At 45.4% G+C, this 14,428-nt stretch overlaps 2 protein-coding genes across 12 annotated transcripts in view; one reads left to right on the top strand and one right to left on the bottom strand.

Moving 5' to 3' along the window:
- The window catches only part of Ankrd16 (ankyrin repeat domain 16), a 23,077-nt gene extending 15,331 nt beyond the window's left edge, over positions 1 to 7,746 (bottom strand). For 2 of the 7 annotated variants that reach the window (XM_029474222.1, XM_029474220.1), the window contains exons 1-6: positions 7,537 to 7,738; positions 6,594 to 6,917; positions 5,594 to 5,814; positions 3,946 to 3,988; positions 1,730 to 1,838; positions 887 to 1,048 (exon numbers count right to left, since the gene is read on the bottom strand). In XM_029474222.1, coding sequence (XP_029330082.1) covers positions 887 to 1,048; positions 1,730 to 1,838; positions 3,946 to 3,988; positions 5,594 to 5,814; positions 6,594 to 6,917; positions 7,537 to 7,544 — 867 coding nt within the window. In that variant the 5' untranslated portion in view covers positions 7,545 to 7,738. Of the gene's footprint in view, positions 1 to 886; positions 1,049 to 1,729; positions 1,839 to 3,931; positions 3,989 to 5,593; positions 5,815 to 6,593 lie in introns of all 7 variants that reach the window. The other 5 variants (XM_029474221.1, XM_021154204.2, XM_021154206.2 and 2 more) reach the window with 5 other exon arrangements.
- A 167-nt stretch (positions 7,747 to 7,913) lies between these two features.
- Positions 7,914 to 14,428, top strand: part of Fbh1 (F-box DNA helicase 1) — a 34,197-nt gene continuing 27,682 nt past the window's right edge. Inside the window, exon 1 of one of the 5 annotated variants that reach the window (XM_021182539.1) lies at positions 7,914 to 8,067. Coding sequence is in view for 1 of the 5 variants with exons in the window: in XM_021182525.1 (XP_021038184.1) it covers position 8,067 (1 nt within the window). In the remaining 4 variants the exon portion in view is untranslated. Of the gene's footprint in view, positions 8,431 to 14,428 lie in introns of all 5 variants that reach the window. The other 4 variants (XM_021182545.1, XM_029473017.1, XM_021182533.2 and 1 more) reach the window with 4 other exon arrangements.

Raw genomic sequence — 14,428 nt, 5'->3', positions numbered from 1 at the left:
AGAGAGAGAGAGAGAGAGGTGTGAACACAGTAATGCAGGTGCTTGTTGAGGCCAGAAGATCTAAAATGTCTAAAGAAATAAAGGAATAAGCAAAACTACTTCATACCCCATGTTTCTTACGCTATGCAAACGTGGCTGAGCTGAAGTGTATCCATGAAAGGTGTGACACCACAGATCCCCTGGAGCTGGAGTCATAGATAGTTGTGAGTTGCCTGATGTGGGTATCGGAACTCTGCAAGAGCAGCAAGTGCATAGGAGCACTGGGCTATCTCTCCAACCCCACTTACTTACTTATTTTTAATAGAAAAGTTTCAGCACGACTATACTAAAGTGGAATTTCACAATTTGCTCTCCAACACTTAGAGACAAAATGTCTTTATGGTTTTAAATAAAGAGTGGAAAGGGTACATAAAGCCCAAGTATTAGCTTGAAGAGTTCCCTTGCGATGCAGAGGCAGGCAGGACCTCTGAGTTCAAGATCAGTCTGGTCTACAGAGCGAGTTCCAGGACAGCCAGAGCTACCAAGAGAAACCTTGTCTTGAAAACAAAAAAACAAACAGTTCTCCCTCCACTTTAAAGAAAAGACTTATTTATTTAGTATATAGTATTATCCATGCATGTATGCCAACACACCAGAAGAGGACACCATATTTCATTATAGATGGTTATGAGCCTCTTAACCTCTGAGTCATCTCCCCCAGGCCCTCTCTCTCCATTTTTTAAAAATAAAAAATGTCAGTCTTCTGTTTAAAGAGATAAAAGACTCAGAATCACAGACATTTCAGGAATATAGAATACACATGGAGTCAAAGAGGCCAGAACTCCAGAGCTGTCAGTCACTGGAGCAAAGCATGCCTAAAGGAGTGCTGAGACAAGAAGCAACTGACCTTCGCTGCATAGTGAAGTGCTGTGAGCTGGCTGGACTTTGCTCTCACATCTACATCGATGCCAAGACCGCATACCAGGAACCGTATGGCTTCATCCTGCCCAGTGACTGCTGCTCGGTGTAGAGCCTGGGCCCCCATGCTATCTGCAGCTGAAGAGGAAGCCTGGTAGGCAGGAAAGAGGAGGTTTGGCAGAGGACTCTGGTCCCATGGTTTTTCCATAGTGGAGCACATTAATTTCTGTCTGATTTTCAAAGGACTTCAAGGGAAATGTGATCAAGTGAAGGCTCTGGCTACAGCACCTTCAGCTCTGTTAGGACTCTTTGTTGCTATTACTATGAAATGACATCATTTACTCAATCCTTAGTTTGCTAACTGCATTCCGTACACTGGATTAATGGATCCTCCCTGGATCATGTCCAGGATCCTAAGCATGCTATGCTGTGCTATGCTATGCTATGCTATGCTATGCTGTGCTATGCTATGCTGTGCTATGCTATGCTATGCTATGCTATGCTATGCTATGCTGTGCTATGCTGTGCTATGCTATGCTGTGCTATGCTATGCTGTGCTATGCTATGCTGTGCTATGCTAGCACCTTATTTTGAGCCCCATTCCCAGCATCATTTATCCTTTGTAGGAGCCTTCTGAAGAAAGCACATTTTGTTACCATTTTAGAGATGGGAACCTAACACAAGGTTGCCTACACAGGCCAAAGGTCCTCTCACTAGGGAAACTCAGAGGAGCCAGAATTTGAAGCCAGCAGCTGAATAATGATGTATTGTTTATCCCCAGATCTAAAATTTCTAAAGAAGAAATAAAGCAATAATCAAAAGCACCTTATACCTCATGTTGTTCAAGGAGCAGCTTGGCTATACTAACGTGGCCACACTGAATTGCATCCATGAAGGGCGTGACACCACAGTTGTCTCGACAGTCTGGTTCATAGTGACACCTATAGTCAAATCCAAAAACGACAGAGCTGTAAACAGTCACCACTTCAAACCCAAGACAGGTGGCATGATGGTGTATGGGCAGATTGTGTGCCTCACGGATGATCTGTGACAGCCTCTGAACCGAGCTCCAGGACTTAGGGACCTTTTTCTTCAACCTCTACCATGTCTGTAAGAACCTTCCTTTTACCAGCTTCTCAGCTTGGTGCTTCTATAGTCACCCTAGCCTAAATCTTTCTCTTTTCTCTCTGAACCAATTACATAATATAATTCTGAAGCCAGACTATTAACATGTCTCCTCCTCTCCCTCTCTGCTTTCACACTTAGGCACAAGCCTACTGCCTCCTGAAGTTCTTCTCATCATCACCCTCATGTCATGCCCCCACCCCTCCCAAGCAGTCAGAGTCATCCTGCTGTGCCATCCATACTGGCCTGGAACTCACGCTTTTCTTGCCTCAGTCTCTGGAGGGCTGGAATTGCAGATGTGGACCACTGCATGCAGCCTTTTCAGTTCCAGGGTTCCAAGGAACTATTTATCCATAGTCTTCCTCCCACAGAGATAAAACTACTCTCTTGTCCCAGGTGAAATTTTTATGCTTCCCTCAAACCTGCTCCTCTTTCAGGGTCTCAGCGAGTAGCACAGGAACCACACTGTAAAAGTCACTCTTGTTGTTCCCTTGCCCCTCCTTCATTTATTTTCTATGGTGCCAGGGATGGAAGCCAAGGCCTTAAATATGCTAGGCAAGCATGCTACCGTAACTGTACCACTGAGCTACGTCCTGAGGCCCTCTCAGATCCCTCTATCAAATTACTTAGCTTTTGCTATTGATTCGACTTCTAAAAGATACCCTCAATCCACCTCTTGTTTCTGGCCTTAGTCACTGCTCTTTTGCTATAAAGGTAACTCTTTATGAAATAAAGCATTTAGTTTGGAGCTTACTTACAGTTTCAGAGGCTTAATCCAGTGTCATCATGGTAGGGAGCATGGTGGCATATAGGCAGATCCACAGACAAGAGAGCCTCTTGGCCTGGCATGGGCTTTCAGAACCTCGAAACCCACCCCCAGTGACACTTCCTCCAACAAGGCCACTGATCTTAATCCTTCTAATCTTTTCAAATAGTGCTACTCCTGGTGACTAAGCATTCAAATATATGGGGCCACTCTTATTCAAACCACCACACTATTCATCCTCATCCCTTCAATCCAGCCACCATCATTTCTCTATTTCACTTCATCAACCTAAGAGACAGTCTCACAGAAACCTGTTCTCATCCTAGGTTCATTTACGTTTTACAACCAGGTGAGCTTTGAACATTGCTGGTTTCTTACGACCCTTGGCTTAAAAAACCCTTCAACAAGGGGCCAGAGAGATAACTCAGCAGTGATAATACTGTTCTCTTTCAGAGGACTGGGGTTTAAGTTCCTCTGACATCATCTCTGGCCTCCACAGGCACCAGGCATGAATGCAAGCAAAACATTCATAAACAGAAAATGAAAATAAATAAATCCAAAAAACAAACAAACAAACAAAGAAAACCCCAACCTTTCAACAAGGTTGGGCAAGGTGGTGCATACCTTTAATATCAGAATTGGGAAGGCAGAAGCAGATAGAGTTCTGTATGTTTGAGGCCAGCCTGGTCTACATTTTGAGTTCTGTAGTTCCTGCAGCCAGGACTACATAGCAAGATCCTTCTCAAAACCAAACAACCAACTCAACTCCTCAATGGTACTTCACATGCTCAGAATAAAATGCGAACTTCACAACGGTCTACAGCATCTGTATTCTCTCTAATGCTTAGACTTCCGCATACTGTGAACTACCTCCAGTCTTCACGCACAAAGCTCCCTTGCCCCTCATCTGCAGCCGTTACCCTCAGGTGAACAGTTTGGCTTGGCTGGTGCTGAGACATTTACTTTTTTAGAGTCTTTATTAATATATACTGGGTCCTCCTACCACACACTCCTATGGGGGACACTGAATTCCTTGTAATGCTCATTGGTACGCAGGCCTTGTTGCTTGCGGGCTCTGAGCTCTCTACATAAAAGGAAGCCGAGCTCCTTGTTATAACTAGGAAATACTTTCCACCAACTTACCGTTTTGTGCTTACCTCTCAAGAAGCACCCGGACTGCCTCGAAACAGCCGTGCATTGCTGGGGGAAGAGAATGGAGACAGTTGCAACACTTTAGTGCATAATTGAAACTTTGGCAGGGGAAGCAGCTCATTGTCTAAACACGAGTGTGTGCAAAACCTTGGGTTTTATCCTGTACTACAAACAAGTAAATAGTTTAAAACAAGCACAACTCTCACCCCTCTTACTTACTCTGCTCATTATTTTAAAAGATTTTTTAATCCTATTTTCTGTATGTAACTATTTTGCCTACACGTTTGCATGTGTCCCACGTTTGTATGTGTGGCTATAGGTTATACCCACAAAGGTCAGAAGAGAGTGATGGATCCCTTGAAACTTGGGATCTAGAGTTAGAGGAGGTTGCCAGCTACCATTGAGTGTGGGGAACTGAACCCAGGTCCTCTGCAACAGTGGTAAGTGCTTTTAACTGTTGAGCATCTCTTCAGCCACATCTGCCCTGGTCTTCTCACAGAGGAACACCAAGAGTAGGTAAAATTACTGTCCCAGCAGGGAAACGTCAACTAAATAAATGGTAAAGAATGATGTTTCCGCTTTATACGTCTGACAGTTCATCTTTATGAGCAGTTTCATGGCAAACTTTTAATTTTAAACTTATCTCTGCACTTTAGCACTCTACGGTTCAAAGGGCAGTGTGGTCTCTCTCACCAGAAAACTGCAAAAACATGTTGACTGTAATCTATTCAATAGGAACCTATAAAATTATCCAGAAAGTTACTCCTCCTATTGAAGACACCTACACTCAACAGGAAAGAGTCTGTCTTCCATTTATTTTGGTGAGTGACAGACAGGTTGCTGACTGGTTCTCCAGGAGAATCTTTGGGGGGTGGGGGGGAGTGTGATGGGAGAGTTGGCCAAGTAATTTATGAACCATGTGGATCTTTTCCTACTCATTCAAAAAGTTTCAAAAAGAATTTCTTGATCCAGAAGGGACAGCTGTGACTGGAGAACCACCAGCTGCTTGTCGTCTAGACTGTATCATATCTCTGGCATTGGCCTAGAGAAAGTAAGAGCTCAGGACCCTGAGTCCATGAACTGCCTCGTAGACTAAGAATTAGTTCTCAGATGTCTCTCTTTGGGAGGTGGGTATTAGGGAATATGAGGCAGGGTCTCCCAGCATTGCACTGCCACCTCAGCTTCCCGAGCATAAAAATTACAGGCATGCACCATGCTGCCAGGCTTAGTTCTTAACTTTCTTGTTTTATTAGACTCCTGAGACTATTATCCACACAGTCCACTCTAATTTTGCTTTCCTCTAGGACTCTACAGCATAGAATCATTACCATCATGAAAAGCTACAAAGGATATTTGCTCAAATACAAACCAAGTTCTTCACCCAGGGTCACAGACATTAGAAGGAACAGACCAGCTTATCGTCTAACTAACCAGGAATGGCAAGATAGACAGACAGAAAAAGTGGACTAACACAATGATGTATTAGCCAAAGGTTCTGTCACTTCAGAAACTTATAGTTCACCAAGAGAGCACAAGATGCTCTGATGCCTTGACTTCTGGTTTCCCAAATCCTCCATTCCCCTGCAGGTAGCTTGAACTACAAAGTGTAGACAGTGCAAAGCCACTACAGATTCCAGAGCTTGCAGGGGGTACCTGCAGTGTGTAAAGGGGTTCTTCTAATGTTGCTCTCTGTTTTCCAAGCATCAGGGCAGACAGTGAGCAAGTACCGGAGGATCACAGGGTGGCCTTCTCTACTGGCAATGTGGAAACTGTTCCAGCCATCCTTGTTCTTCAGGAGTGGATTGGCACCGTGTTCTACAAGGTCCTGGATCACGTCAAGGTTCTTCCTTGTGCAAGCCATCATCAGAGGAGTCCTAAGGTCAACCAAGATGGAAGGGAGCTGAGGCACTTGGAAGAAGCCAAACCTTCACACTACCTATGTCTTTGGTACAGATGGAAAACCTAGAGGAGTCTGGTGGGGGGCGTGGCAGGAAAACACCTTAGACTGTCAGCCTCTGACTTCTCTGAGGACCGTGGAGAAATAACAAGGGGAAACTGATATATTTTCCAGCCCCTATGTTTTGACAGAACTTGAAATAACTAACTTGAAGGCAGGAATTTCATTAAGTTATGAGCCTAAAGAAGTTCACAGGCTCTTAGGAATTAGACATTAAACTAAAAAGATGCCAATCTAGGAAGAAATGAAATTGTTTTCTGTGGTGGGAGAGTATCACCAACATCCCTGCTGGTGGTTCTGTAAGGCTAGAGGTGACAAAATTGCCTAAGAACTCAATATTCGGTGCATGGCGAACTGAATTTCATCAACTCTACTTATCCAGTGTGGCCATGCAAATTAAACTATGTAATCGTGAACAGGAAATTTAGCAAGATGTCTCCAGAAAAACGCATCTTGGGCACACGAGTAGTACAATTCAACCGTTTCACTCCACTTGATTACATTTCCATACTCTTTCGACGGGAAGCAATTGCCCTAACTAAAGAACCAAACCCACACACGAAAGGGAGGTCGGGGAGAGGATTAGAAGCTGAGAAAAGTTATACATCTAATGAACACACTGAAAAATACATGAAAATCTGCGATTCTTCAGGGAGTGTCGATATAGCTTTTCTGGACCCTGGGTTGGGCACCTACCAGTCCGCCTTCTTCAAGGAGTCCACGACTGCACCTCGGCCCAGGAGGTAGCGCACGCAGTCCCGGTGGCCCATAGAGGCAGCTTCGTGCAGAGGCCGCTTGTAGTCTCGGTTGGCAGCCTCGATGTCCATACTCCAAGCCTCCACTAGGTACGCTAGGATGTCCTGGCGCCCGTGGCGTGCTGCACAGTGGAGAAGGGTGTCCCCGGCTGGCCCCCGGCAACCTCCAGCTACCGCCAGTTCCTCCTGAAGGGCGCGCAGTCGGCCCTCTTGCACCAGCCTGCAGAGGCGCCGCGGATCCCCAGGCGGAGCCATCGCCCTGGACCTGGATGGACAAAAGTTAGAGGGAGACCCAGGTTCAGACTTCTTAGATGCAGATCTGTCCAATGATAGGTTGGGAGAAGCTGAGAGAAGGCTGGCGCTTCCGCTTCCGCCACGTGATCCTTTTCCCCGACTCTCGGCACCGCCCCCTCCCCGCCCCCCAGCCAGACTCTGTCCGCTAGCGTCTTTTTTATGCTTCTTGCCCTGGTTTGGAAGTCACAATCTCCAAATGTAGAATGGCGTCTCCTCAGGCGACAACATGCACACTCGTAGGTCATTCTGGTTACCGCGCTTCAAACATGCGGACTCGTCAGGGTGGGGCCTCGGGCTGCCGGGGCTTGGGGTAAGGCTGTGTGCACCTGACATCCTGGAGCTGTCCCTTGCACCCGAGTGATCTGGGGACGGAAGACCTATTAGAATGGAGGGTGCCAGTGTACCGCGAAGTCCTGCAGCGGGACTTCTGGCCTCGCACCCCAAATGTGGTCTGCTCTCCACCGGACAGCTTCTGGAGATGTTTGCTGGGCTGCTCCGGTGGTAGCTGCACAGGCAGCCGAGAGCACGCTGCCCACCACCCTGGAGCCTAGCTGGCCCACCCCTGGCGTGAGAATGTCTGCCGGACTAACAGCCGCATCCTTCGGCTGCCCAGGCTCACAACAGCAAGGGTTTCTGGGGCCTCTCAGAGCTGGAACGGTGTCCTCGTGCTCCGCCCGATCGTCACCCAATCCGCAGCCGACCCCAGCCCCCTCCCCGCCCGCTGCTGTCTCGTGGGCCCCCGCGGGGACCCAGGGAGCTCGAAGGAACTCTGGGAAAGTTTCCTTCGCCTCCTCCGCGGTGGCGGAAGCACAGACGGGGCGTGGCTCTCAAGACGCTGAGCCACGCCCCCTCCCGCTTCGCGTACGGATTGGTTCCAGAGTCTGTCCGTCCGCGTGACCCTTCCAGTTCGGAGTGCTCCGATTGGTTCACGGGCCTGTCCGTCGTCTCCGGTGGGAGGGTGCGTCTTGGCAGCGAAGAGGCGGAGCTCGCGGAGGAAGTCTGCAGTCGTCTCTGCTTGCTGTCTGGGCCGAAGGAGGGGCTTGCTGGTCGGGGAAAGGCTGAATGTCCGGCGGCATCGCCTGGGTGGTGTCGGCGCCGGGGTCCTGGGCCGGGCCGCCATAGTGCGTGAGACCGTGGACTTGGTGTGGGGTGCGAGCCGGGAAAACTTCCTATTGTGGGGTCTCCCGCGCAGGGGTCTTGGCCTCGGGGGTGGGGCCCTAGCTGAGGGTGGGCGTAGGAGCTGGCCGCGCCCGCGGTGGTCAGGAGCGGGCCTGCAGAAGGAGGCCGGATGCTCCCTGCAGACCAGCATCCCTTGGCCGCTCCCTGAGGCTCCGGAAGGGGCAGCACCTGAGAAGACGGATCCTCTGCCGCTGGCAAGCCTGGCTTGTCTCCACTGTAATGTTTTTGACCTTGGGCGAGTCATTGTATGCAGCTCCTGACGTTGGTGTTCGCCTTGGTAGTCTCCCACCCCCTCACCTGAACAGGTGATGGTGGTTAAGGGGACGCGAGAAGGCCTGGGGGGCTTTTGGAGGGCTCTTTGAGATCCGAGCCCGCTTTGTTGGCTTCCTTTCGAGGAACTAGACATTTAACCTAATGGTGTTTCCGTTTGGGGAGTAAAATGGAAGTCGCTCCTGCCAGGTTTAAAACAATTTCTTTGCATTTGGCAGTACATTCTGGTTCACTAAGCGCCTGACATTGTCTATTCCATAAACAGACCATAGGTAGCATTCAGGTTTTAGAGACGAGGAAGGACGTCAAGGCCAAATGAAGTTAGTGATTTTTACCACGTATTGGAAAGTTGAGGCATCTGATAGTTTCAAACTTTTTGCTACTTTGCATGGTTTTAAATCTCAACGTTTGGGAGACTGAAGCAAGAGGACCTTGAGTTCGAGGCTAGTCTGGGCTGCCTACTCCTTCCTTACAAATGATTTCACATGGTCTTGCCTTCTCTCTCTTAAGTTTCCGGTCCTTTAAACAAAACCGAGAATCCTGGTTTATAAAAAGATGAAATTGGTATTCTAAATCAGATTCTGCCTCCCCTTTGCTCTATGAATTTCCTTTGGTCTGTGTTTTCCTTTGGGAAACTAGATATTTTTGGTGAATCTGCCTCCATAGCCCTTGTGATTTTTCTGGAGAGCGGTGGGTATTTATGCTTTAAGTTTATGAGTAGGGCTATGACTTCCCTCTCTGTCTGGTTGAGCTGCCCATTTCTTCAGTGAAGGTCTTTGGAGGCCTTCAATTCCCTTGTAACTAACTGTCAATGGAATTGGGATATTCGATCTGACTTTTGCTGTGTTTCATGGATCTTTGGTACTTAGATGTCATTATTGAGGGATCAGTCCTTTAACATGTTTCCTGGTTTATGAATACATAAAAGTATTTGAATTCTAATTTCAAATGTGTTACTATCACACACACCCGTCTTATATTTCTCTGACCCCCCCCTCCCCCAGGCTGACTTTAGTTTAGAAAAATTTAGATTTTGTCTTTGCTGTTCCGGTTTTGACAAAACTTATAGAGATTTATCACCAAAGCCAGCTCTTACATTGTCAATAATTATTCGCATGCTCTTTGAAGACTGTTCTGATGTTTCATAGAACTTGAGGGAGCTTTAACTGGGTATTCTACAGAACCTCTTAAAATAATCTGGACATGATGGCACATACTTGATCAGCCTAGCATTTAGTTGGCCTAAGACCCTACCTCAGCAAAACAAACCACTGATCAAAACAACAACCAAACCACAAGAAGAAACCCTGAAAAATTATTTTTAAAATGGAAACTTTAGGCCTTTCAGTGTATGAAAAATTATTAGAGCAGCCATTTCTTCCTTTGCTTTTTAACATAGCTAATGATGTCAGCTCCCTTAATGTTACACAAGCAGAGTCAGTTGTCCTCCATTTTTCTCTTGGTCTTCACACCTTGTTGATAACTCACCTGTCCTTACTACCCAACTTCTGCTCTCCGACCTTCTCCAACTCTTGCCCAGCTTGGTACCATGACTTTCTGCCTTATTTTGCTGACAATCTCCATGTCTATCTACCCTTGGCTGTGTCATGGCCTTGCTTTTAAAAACAGCATGTTACTCTGAATTGCCTATGCAGTGAGTAAAGGCCAGTGTCTTTAGCAGTATGTAAGAGGACCGTTGTAGTCTCTGGATCCAAATTCATTTTCCAGCCTGTCAGCGTTTTGTTCTGAAGAAAGGAAACTTTTCTGTCACACATTCTGCCTTTCCTTTGTTTTCCATTCATATTGTTTTCTTGTGCCTAACTGAATCCCATTCATCACTTCAGGCTCATCCCTTTATGGAGATTCTTGTAACCGTCCTAATTATATTTACTACTGTAGGCCCTTATGTGTATATTTATGTAGTGCTTGGATTGCTGTGTGTTTAGCAATTTGTGTTTGTTTTGGTAGCTGCCTTATGGTCAGGCTTACTTATTTTTGTATGCTCTCCAATGTCTAAAATAGCATTAGCAACAAGGATACCATAAGGAAAGCCCCCATGGAGTTCATAGTAAATCTGGGATATGGTAGAAACATGAAGAGGTTGAGGAATGAGTGAATAAATAATAGAAAATGGTTTTCAGAAATATGAAGATATATTGTGGACAGTAAGTAGTGATTTTTCATTTGTTTGTTTGTTTTCTGTCATTCTGTCTGAGGAACACAGAATGAACAGTTCAGCCCATCTTTTCTTGCAGTAATAAATGGGGGCTGTACTTACAGAAGTAGTCGGTGTTTCAGGGCATGAGGTGACCGCAAGAGACTGGGGCTGCTGGGCAGGGAAGATGGCTCAATTGGTCAAGTGCTTGCCAGTCAAGCATGAGGATCCTTAGTTAGCACCATATAAAAACCCCACACGAGAATTCGAGCCTTGTAATGTCAGCACTGGGAGACAAGGCGGCTACCTGAGCTTGCCAGCCATCGAGTACAGCTGAATCGGGTAAGCTCTGGGGCCCAGTTAGAGAAACATGACAGATTGTGAGAAATGACACCTAAGCTTGACCTGGCCTCCTGATGCATGTATCCTTTCCTATCACACTCCCGTAGCAAAGTTTGGGCTAACTGATGCGGACCTGTGGAGTTAGAAAAGCAGGGAGTGGCTGGTAGGTCTTTCCATGAAGACTGAATGACAGAAAGAGGAATGAGAACTGGTGTGCACTCTTTGTGTTTGGTGTTTGTCTGTTTTCCTTTGAGTTAAATGGGACAAAATATTTAAAAGTTTTTTTTCCCATTTTGAGTCTATACTGTAGACTGTATAGTGACATTTCTCTTATAGTTCATTTTTTTCTGAATATTTGCTACTAACTGTCTTTGTGAGATATAACCGTTTTTTAAAAATGGTATAAGAATTCAGCTTGAGGGTGTTTGTTTTGTTTTTAATAAAGTTTTGCATCCAGGCTGATCCACAATCCCTGAGTGCTGGGGTTAGTTATATCTCTTTATGTTCCACTAATGTGAGATTTTTCCAACCTCCTGTAAAGTTTTCTGGGCCTAGAAAGGCAGAATGTTAGAGTCGAAAACACACCAGACTAAGTCAGAAAAGCCAAGTTCTTCTGGTGATGTTATTAGTTTAAAAAAAGAAAGAAATTCATGTGTGCATGTGTACAGCAGAGTGTGCAAATACCTGCAGAGGCCAGAAAATCATTGATCCCCCTGGAGCTGGAGTTACAAGTTATTGTGAGCTGCCCACACGTGGATGCTGGGAACTGAATTCTGGCCCTCTCCTAGAGCAGCAAGGTCTCTTACCACGGATCTATCTTTCCAGCCCCTGATGCTATTGCTTAGGAGCTGAGTTGTGGCTTGAAGCAGGTCTTTTCTAAGCCCCACTTTAATTGACCAATCATGGGGTTATTTTGCAGATGAAATGAGAACTTAGGGAAGGCACTGCACTGTAAAGTAGGCTGTGGGCTGCAAGAAGCTTAAGGAGCTGTGAGACAGTTGAAGCCACCACAGCCCAACTTTAAAAGGCAGCCCCATAGCTGTGCAGCTTTTCATCTAATTAGCAGTTATTTATGAAGTTATAAACAGAGGATACTGGGTAGAAATATGTTCTTCATTTCTCTTTCCTATATACCTTACAGAAAACATTTAGCCTCAGAGCCTAATATAAATCATTATATAAATAATCACTATTGATACAACACAACAAATATATATTAAGACAATAATCTATAAGGTATACTTTAATAGACATTTATAAAAGCATTGTAAGTGTCTCAGAAATGTGCAGAGTGGCTGTCTCACAGCTAAGTACTTCCTGGCTTGAGTGGCAACTTAGAATGACAGAGTTGAGGGATACCACTTTTGACTATATTTATTTGGACTCTCAGTTTTACTGGCTGTCATTGGAGGGTTCAAATACCAGAGTCATAGTAATAATGGACTCTATCATACAGTACCTCACCCGTCTACTTGTGCATGTTCAAAGCTTTGGAGGTGAGGAGGGTGGCACATTATCTAATTAGCAAAGTTAAATTTGCGTTCGGAGCAGTATTCTCTTGAGTGAGGAACCTTGTAGGAGGAAGCTGGCTTGTTTGTTTGTTTTCTAATTTTAAGAGCAGTTATTTAATAATAATCGACTTCTCTAGGAGTTCTAAGAAATTAGTCTTCATCTTGTCTATGTAGGTCTATAAACTGTAAGTTCTAGAGGATTTTTTAGCATGAGTTCTATTTAGTAAAGATTGAGGGACAAAGAGATTATTTGGTGTCAATTTCAAGTAATCCTGGAATAATTAGCATAACTTTTGTTGCAGTAACCAATAGCTCCAAACGTAGACTGACCGAATGGTAGAACTTTTTGTTTTAATTACATAACAATCTAAAACAGCTCGCGGCGGTGGTAGCTCGTGGGTGTTTGTGTTTGGTGGAGAAGGTTCTTTTTAGAGCGGTAATCTTAAGTACTCAGACTGCGAGGAGAATTCTTCCCCAGCGTGTCTTCAGAACACAGAGCCACATCATAGTCTAGAATGTTCTATTAGCATCCAAGAGAATCAGCTGCCTGTTTAACTTGGTTGTGGGGAAAAACAGAGCACATGAGATACACATCCTTTTATGTGCTCAGCATTGGTAAGGGCCTAGGCTTAAAGCGAGAGCAGTTGCATCAGAACCAAGAAGTGCAGAGGGTTTGTGCTAAGGAGGAGAAGTAATAGCTTGTGCCACAAAATCCTAAAGTTTCACTTTTGTGACTTGTTTTACAAGTTGATTTTTAATAAAAAGTAAAAAATGAATCAAGTACTGGGATTAAAGGCGTGTGCCACCACTGGCCGGCTTGTTTGTATTTTTGAGACAGAGTTTACTATGTAACCCTGGCTAGCCTGGGCTCAGTATGTAGACTAGGTTGGTTTTTAATTCATCAGACCCCAACCTCTGCTTCTCAGTCCTGGGATTAAATGTTAGATTTTCCATTCTAAGTATGTGAATGAGATTTATTGCTTGCTGTGATTAAAGGTGTTTCTAGGAACACGGGAACACAGGATTGGCTGCAGTTGGCCTGCTGTGTACTTCCTGTCTTCATATTTCCATGTTTTCCTCAAGTTCGATAAGCTTTGCTAACCAGGAGAAGTACGTAGGTAACTTTGCATATGATATTAACATTTCTCTGGGTTTTCTCAATAATCAGTGACGCCTCTAAGATCAAACTGACTGACCAGAGCTACCCAGCGCTTCCTTCCTTCCTAGGAGCCATGTGTACATTCTGTTGTGGTGCCTAACATGGTAGTGCTGTGCCTTCTGAATGAGATGGTCATAAGGTCTCCGGTATCCTTTTAGGCATTAATGTGTATGCAAGTAAGTTTTTAGGAATGTTACACTAGTCATGGACTTTTAATTTTTAAAGACAGATTAAAACTTCAGAGAAACCGGCCGTGGTGGCACACGCCTTTAATCCGAGCACTCAGGAGGCAGAGGCAGAGGCAGGAGGATTTCTGAGTTCGAGGCCAGCCTGGTCTCCAGAGTGAGTTCCAGGACAGCCAGGGCTATACAGAGAAACCCTGTCTTGGGGGGGGGAAAAAAAAAAAACAACTTCAAAGAATTAACTGAAAATAGATGGGTTATTTCTCAACTGCTTGGGTACTGAGCAGAAATAGTCACAGAAAGCATAATCTGTAGTTATACTCAGTATTATATATTGATACTAACCTAGGGCCTTAGTGTGTGTGTGTGTGTGTGTGTCTGTGTGTGTCTCCATCCTGAACCTGGGGCTTCATAGTCTGTGCATGCTAGGCAGAGTGTTTTACCTTTCTCTGCCCTGTATTCAGTGCTGTGTGTGTGTGTGTGTGTGTTGCACACATACATGCATTCACATAAACCAGATGTTGATGGCAGATAGCACACTCTACCTTACTTTGTGATACAGTCTCCATTGAGCCTAGAGTTTGCTGATTTGGCTACGAGCTGGCCGTAAGCTCGGGGATCTTCCTGTCTTGGCTACGAGCTGGCCGTAAGCTCGGGGATCTTCCTGTCTTGGCTACGAGCTGG

This window comes from Mus caroli, chromosome 2 (genome assembly GCF_900094665.2).
Source record: "Mus caroli chromosome 2, CAROLI_EIJ_v1.1, whole genome shotgun sequence".
In the NCBI taxonomy this organism is placed as follows: domain Eukaryota; kingdom Metazoa; phylum Chordata; class Mammalia; order Rodentia; family Muridae; genus Mus; species Mus caroli.
The sequence above is the reverse complement of the archived record's forward strand: the minus strand, read 5'-3'. Positions and strand labels throughout refer to the sequence as shown.